The sequence below is a fragment of the Octodon degus genome, unplaced genomic scaffold (assembly GCF_000260255.1).
Source record: "Octodon degus isolate 3935 unplaced genomic scaffold, OctDeg1.0 scaffold00281, whole genome shotgun sequence".
NCBI lineage: Eukaryota > Metazoa > Chordata > Mammalia > Rodentia > Octodontidae > Octodon > Octodon degus.
This window is the reverse complement of record NW_004524857.1, coordinates 957,268-964,918: the sequence shown is the minus strand read 5'-3', so window position 1 is coordinate 964,918 and position 7,651 is coordinate 957,268. Positions and strand designations below refer to the sequence as shown.

The window sequence follows — 7,651 nt, the reverse complement described above, 5'->3', positions numbered from 1 at the left end:
CAGCAGCACACTAACACTCCCAAGTTTATTCAGAGTGATACAGAAGCCATACCATGCTGTCGAGTACTTTGCTTTACTTCAGCCTTCATTATATCCCCTCATGAACTTTTAAGAATTCTCTCGAAATTCATTATCAAATTTCAGTGCCGTTTTATAAAATGGAAAGTGGGTGTGTCAGATACAGTTTTACAGAGTAGGATTTTTGCTTTGCATTAGATTCTGCCCTTCACCACTAAATGGGATGACTTATGGTAAAACCTACCATGGATTTTTAAAACTGAAATTCTAGTATTGCAATGGAACTGCAATATCTGAAGAGTATCATAGAGTATTTTGACATTTATTAGATATTTTAGGGACTTAGAGGTTTTAATTAGTGTTAGGAAATTGGATTTATGGGTTATTAATGTGTATGAACCTATCAGTTTTTGCATAATATGGTATTAAATCTAGAACATATTATTTGAAATGCCACAGTGTGTAACCATGTTAAGGAAACAGTATGCATGCTGTTGGAGGAGCACTGCTCTTAATTATAGTATCAAGGTAGGTGAAGACACATTCCTTTATCAGTACTGCCTCTTACTTGATCTTGCATCCCTTTCACCAGTTCATTTAATTTCTCTGAGCTCTTATTCCTTTGTCTATGTAACAGGAAAAATAATGTCTACCCGATAGATGTAAGGACTGAATTGTCTAACAAATATAAGATACCAAGCACAGTGTCCATCATACTCATCCTTCAACAAATGGTAGCTATTACCATTAATTTATATAGCCTCTTCCCTTTGTATTATTCACAAAATTATGGAATGATATAAATTGGCAATGTAAGTGGCTATTACAAGTATCTGAAATACAGCAGCATATTTTCAAGGTGAGAAATGTAAAATATAGAGATATCAACATAGCCATGATATGACAGAAATACAGTAATCACAATTATTGATATGTTGGGGATTGGGGGACATTGTTAATAGCTCTTATTAGTGGATTTATTAGTCTCCCGTAATCCTTAAGAAACCCTGACCATTCCTTAATGTTATTTGTGCCTTCAGAATCTGTGGATATCGAGTGGGGCACAGTATTAACCCATACATTTCTGATCATTCATAGAGTGTAGAATTCTAGACACTGTGAAAAAGCCGACTGATCTCACATCTTCAGCCCCTGGTGGCAAGGATTGGTTATAAAGCTTGTTGCCCTCTATAAATGTTAGTGAGCAATAAATACAGTGCATTCATCACTGACTTATAGTATGCAATGCTTACTAGCTACTGTAAAGCTTGTGATACAGTATTTCATTTTGATGCTTTCACTGACCTTAGAGTTTTAGAAGGCAATCTCTGAAGTGTTAAGGATACTCCTAAGAAGTATGTGCTGTGGCACTGAGCGTGCGTGCATGCTGCTTCGTTAGGAGGGTGGTTGCTCGGAGATCTCCTGTTCACAGGTGTCACTTGTCATCACATTGTTGCTTTTTAAGCTATTTTCTCATTGGCATTTTCATTACAGAAATTGAATGTACTAAAACTAGAATATAAATTATCAGTAATCATACTGATGGATTTAGAGGAATTGTTTTTTAGTGGAGAATAAGTAGAATATTAAGAAGAAACAGTGTTTTTAGGAACACCTTATGGTTACTACGTTAGAAAAATAGGGTGACAGTTTCAGATGTAATGTATCTATTAGCTATTATGTGAGTTTGCCTTCTGACACTTATAGTATGTACTGTTTGCCAGCTACTTTAAAACTTCTTCCCAAGTAGAGTTTAAAGAGCAAAAACAAGGCCAGCCAGATAGCTCACAGACTAAAGCACCTGCTTAGGCAGAGCGCAGCAGCAAGGGTTTGATCCCTGGTGTGCTTTGCTGGCCTCACCCTCGGGGGACGCACTGAAGTGGTGACTGAGACTAGGTGTGGTGGCACGCTTTGGCGTGCGCCTGTAATCCCAGCACTTGGGAGGCAAAAAATGGGAGAATCACTATAGACCCTGTACTAAATACATCAAAAAAAGAGCAAAAACAGAAACTCAGAAGCAAGTGTTCTTTCTATCATACCCAAATTGAGGCTTTTAAAAACTTGAAACTACTTAACAATAACAGTGCCTTGGTTATTTAGGTGTCTGACCATACTCATCCACTCATCTAGTAAGCATCAGCCTCACTGAAAATGATGAGATGTGATGTAAAGTTCATCGGCACTGTGTGGTTATTGGTGATTTTGAGTAAGTTTTTTGTTCTTTTACTCTTAGACGTTTCATTTGCTTGAACAGGAAAAGAATTACAGGGTTATAGATAGACAGGATTAAGTACTATAAGTGAAAGTACTAGGAATAGCCTCTAAATTATAGTAAGCTTTTAGTTAGTATTACTCTCTTACTTCCCTTTCAGTATCTGAAACTCCATTGTTTGTCAACTTTTAACAGCAAACCTCACTCTTTCTCTGTGTAGCCCTGACTTTGATCAGCGAAGATCGAATATAGCTTGCTGTATCATGGCATAAAATTGAAGTGGGAAAGTCAAGTATTTGCTTGCTTGTCTAGTGGAAGGCGTTCCAGGTGTTGAGTTCTCTGGACAGTCCAGAGAGTAGCGCATGGGATCGGGGTCCTTAGCCCCACTGGTAGGCTGCCGACCACATTAAAATGGGGTCAGTAAAACATCTAATTCTCTAATGACTTCAATAGAGTCTTTCATTGTCCCCTTTCTGCCATTATTTTTGTAGTGAGAAATGGAGCAGTAGTGTTACAGATTTATGTGTTGACTTTTTTTTCTTTGAGGTATCGGGGATTGAACTCAGGACAGAATAAGCGCCGGGCAAGCGCTTATTCTACTGAGCTATCTCCCCAGCCCTTGTGTTAACTTCTTATGAAGTGAATTAATACACTTGTTTGTTTGATCTCCTTAATGTTTCCTATAGAATAGCAGAGGCTTATCATATCGTTCTTCCACCTTCTGTATTTAATAAATGCGCAATTCAGTTGCCTGAAGATTTTTCCATGTAATCAATTCTATTTTCAGAGTGGCAAGTTTCCTGATTTTCTGGTTTATTCACTTCTCCCGGGCTATTCTTTCTTTGATGGCAGAATTAATTCTAATACATTGTTGTCAAACCCTCCCTCCTTCCTGCCTTTGGTACACTCATTGGCTTTATGGTGTAGATCTCTCTAGCCTCGTCTGTTTGTGTCTGTGTCGTATCTGATGTACTGTGAGTTGCTTGAATCCAGAGACCACATCTGGTATCTTTTCTAGCATTTTTTCATCCCCCTTACCTAACATATGTGGCTGGTACTGTATAAATCCCCGGTGAATTAACTCTATAGACATTTGCTTTTACTTAATTTCTCGCATTGCTCAAAACCTAAACATTTGTTTTGGGCTGTGCCATGTTTGGTGTTTGTGTGCACTTACAGCTGAAGCGGATAGTGGGATCCTTTTCTCATGCTGACTTTCCTAATCCCCTTTAGCCTGATAGCCTATTTGAATAGCTTCTGGATTAGCACGGGATTTATATATTTTCATTCACTAGTAGAGGTATTAAAGAAAGAGCTCTTCGGTATTTTGATATACCCACTTCTGCCCTTAGCTTCTAGAGAATCTTGTTGTAGGGTTCTGTATTTGTTTTGGATTTGAAATCTGTTACCATCCAGATGTCTCTAATTTCTATTCAGTAACTTCACCACTGGTGGCATAGAAATTCCGGTTACGTACTCAAGTGATGTGGGTAATACAGCCCACAGTGTGTGGGAGGTAGGTAATGCCAGGATGTATACTGGAGCAGGAGGAGGAGAGCCTCACAGAGGCCTGTGGGGAGGCAGGAGGGGACCTGGAGAGGGGGCTGGAGAAGGCTGCAGGGAGGGCCGAGTCCCGAGGAGCCACCTGCATGGTACACGGAGTTCAGCAGGCAAGGGCAAGAGGGCTGTCCTGGTGGAGCAGAGGCGAGAGCTGAGGGAAGAGATGGAAAGCAGCGTGCACTGTGTGTGGAGGAAGGGCGGCTCTGGGAAGCACAGGATGCAGAGCAGTGAGGCTGAGCATCCCCTGCCGGTGAGAGCTGGGTTGAGTGGCCGTGGAGCCCGTGCTGTTACGTGTCCACATTCTGTCTATCAGTTGGAAGAAGCAGCTGCTGTGTCAGCACAGTGGATTGCGTTCTGGCCAGTTTCCATAGGAGGGGTGGTGAAGGCCGTAATCTTCGTAGGCAAACTAGGTTTGAGCCCTGGCTCTGCTGCTGCACTGCTGTGTGATCTTGAGAACATGAATCAGCTTCCTCCTGACGAGCGTGGAGATAGTAGTAGTATCTACCCATTAAAGTGGTTGCAGCAGTTAGATGAGATGGTACTGTAGTGCATAGATCAATATCTGGCTTCTTAAATTGAAATTAATTGCCACGGTTAAATAGACAACCTGACTTGCTGATGGCTCCCCAAGATCAGTGAGCATCTTGTAGAATGCCAGACTATTCATTTTCAGACTATTTATTTATTTATTTATTTTCTATATTTAGGACCGGGTCTACAGGGTCTACAGGATTGCACTACGTAGGGGGATCAGATTCGCAGTGATCCCCCAGTGTTCAGACTCCCAAGTGCTGGGATTACAGGCACGCACCCCCACGCCCAGTCTCAATAGCCCCCTCTGTGTATCCCGAGGCCAGAGCCAGCATGGCGCGCTGGGGATCGAACCATGGCCTTTGCACTGTACCTAAGCAGGCACTTTAGTCCGCTGAGCTATGGGGCCGGCCCTCAGACTGTTTATTTTTTAAATTTGCATTTTTATGTGGTCTGCCTGTGTGCATGTGCAGGCGTTAAAACGTTTGAAATACAAAATGGTTTAATTGGCTCACTTTTTCTTCCTTCCTAAATGAGTATGATTTTTTTTTTCTTTTTAGAAATCGTAAACTAAACTTCAGGTGCAGTGAGTGTTAGAAGTGAGGAGTGGGCTGGAAGCTGCTTCCAGTGGTGTCTCTTCTTCCTGTATAGGGAAGGTTGAGAGGAGGAGAAGTCTAGAGAGATGTTTGTTTCCTGGGATCCTTAGGAGACAGTATTTTAATGTAGATTAACACAAAATAGACTCTGGGGCCAGGGAGATGGCTCAGTGGATTAAGTGCTTCTCTGGCAAGCACAAGGGCCTAAATTCAATCCCTAGTTCCACCCTCCCCCCCCCAAAAAAGAAGAAGAATCTTGGGAAGCCTAGTAATCACAATTTTGTTATCAAACTGTAAACATTTGGTGAAATCCAAAATAGAACTTCACAAAGGTTATTAGTGACTTGTTAAATTATTTTTTGTGAAAGTGTTGCTCTCAAATTTGTGACATCTTTGTTTTCTGTTTCCTCTCCCTGGAGGATGAGTGTGCTCTGTAATTAGTCAAGGTACAGGTCTGTCTTTAGGCAGCAGTGTGCTCGCTCTGGCCACGGGTGCCCACGCAGCGTAATCACAGTGTGCTATTAATGGGACCACGTGACTGCTTTTGCTTCAATTATTTCACATCATCTTATCTTTTCATTTCTTTAAAGCATGTAATGAGTAAACCCATCTATATTATGTTTATGTTATTTCTACAGAATTAAATATATACACATTCATATAAACTTGGTAAATAGTTATGTATTTTTTATCCTTTATATTCTTATAGATTCTCTTATCATTTTAAGCCCGAGGAAATAAAACATTATGAAGATTTGATTTTAAAAATATTTTCCTTTAGTTTTTGGAACACTAGGAGTAGATCTGGCTGGCTGAGGAGGTAGTCTCCGTGCTGTTAGAAATTACCAGATCTATTTCTTAATAAATTAGGAACTTACATGCTAATATCGTACATTCTATTTAATGATCTGATAGGAAATTTAGCTATGAGTATCTATTTTCACGGAATACAGATACTTGGCGTGCTGTATGTAGAAGCTAAGTGAATGCAGCATTTATGTGAATGCAGATTGTAACTTTTGTTTCCCTGTCTTTTCAGTTGTTTTTATTTCAGTTGCTGCGAGGGCTGTCTTACATCCACCAGCGTTATATTTTGCACAGAGACCTGAAACCCCAGAATCTTCTGATCAGTGACACGGGGGAGTTAAAGCTGGCAGATTTCGGTAGGAAAGCAGTTAATTACCAGTCTATTTTGTCACACTGTGAGCTTGCCAGGCAGATGGTGACACTGTATTTGTTTAGGTGCACTTCTTCTGTCATCGGAGATCATGGTAAAGTTTTCTTTTGGGAAGAAGACTTTTTCTTATTTTTGATAACAAAAAAAAATAAGTGGTTGTGTTGTGGATAAAATCCATCATAAAATGTTGGTGGATTTTTATAAAATTTAGGCTGCCTATCAGTCTTACTTAAATAATCCTAAACAGTAATCAGATGTCAATACCTATTTCCAAAGGAAAAAAAAATCAATAAAATTTGGAGCATAACATATATTTGTTTTTTTTTCTTACAAAAATGTCAAGAAGAGTCCAAAGTAGATTTGTAGTATGACCCATAATACAGGTTTTGTAGATTATCAATATTTTTGCAAACTTGGAAGAAACCTGAAACTATCTGACCCATATCAAGGCATCATGGGGTGTGTGGTATCAGTAGATTAGGTTGCCCTAGGAACTTTGTAACCTGAAAATCCAGCACTTTTTAGAAGTGGCTGCTATTCCCAGCATTTCTCAGACATTGTGAAGTCCGAGAACTAACAGGTCCATTCCTGTTTAATAATTGGAGTTCTGGAGTGGGCCCGTGATGAATCATTCTTCTAGAAGTTCTAAGATTACTTTCCTAGCTTCAGAGCCTCCTCCAGTGTCTGGAGCATTCGGAGTGGAGCAGAACTGTTTACCCCCCTTGCTGGGGCCGTGTCTAGACCAAGGCTGACGTTTTTGTATCACCTCGTTCTCTGAGCCACCTGAGGTCCTGTTTGTTAGATTCCCAGCACTGGGGACAGTGCTTCACGGCAGCATGATGTGTTGGCATTGCATTGCTACAAGTATTTCTAATACATATACGATTAGAAGTTGATTCCACTAGGAATGGAACGAAAACACCACCACGAGACCAGAAGATACCTGTGACTGAGATATGGGCTCTTTCTGAAATATACTTCTATTATCTTTCTTCACTCCTATCTACAGTAAATAAAAGATAGCTAGAAATGAGGATGTCCTGGGCAGGGGATATAGCTCAGCGGTCTAAGTGCCTGCCTGGCAAGTGCCAGGATCTGCGTGTGATCCCTGGTACTACATGCCATGAGGCCCTACCCCAGGCACACTGTGCCACCTCTGAAACCAGGCATGGCATTGCAGGCCTCGGGAGGCTGAAACAGGAGGATCACAGAGTCCAAGCTGCCTAATGGGACCCTGTACCAAACTCATGGAAAAAAAAGAAAAAGAGAAATGCTTATGTCCCGTCTCTAGGTCAACGGAGTGTTCAGTGCTCTTGGAAAGAATGTTCTCTTTCGGTCTTTAGGTATTCTTTTCTTCCAAAACTGCTAAAAGCAAAAGCATGATTAGTAATATATTGCAGAACTTTGTAAACTGATTTTTTGCATCCACTCTGATGAAAATAATTAAACAGGTGTGTGTGTGTGTGTGTGTGTGTGTGTGTGTGTGTGTGGTGTTGTTTATGGTCATATTTGGCATCAAGATTATGCCAGGTGGCTCGATGTAAAGTCTTTCTATTA

At 40.7% G+C, this 7,651-nt stretch overlaps 1 protein-coding gene across 1 annotated transcript in view; it reads left to right on the top strand.

Annotated features, from left to right (window-relative positions):
* Window positions 1-7,651, top strand: part of Cdk14 (cyclin dependent kinase 14) — a 546,799-nt gene that overhangs the window by 342,356 nt on the left and 196,792 nt on the right. The window contains exon 8 of the mRNA XM_023707130.1: window positions 5,957-6,080. Within this exon, the coding sequence (XP_023562898.1) occupies window positions 5,957-6,080 (124 nt within the window). The remainder of the gene's footprint in view (window positions 1-5,956; window positions 6,081-7,651) is intronic.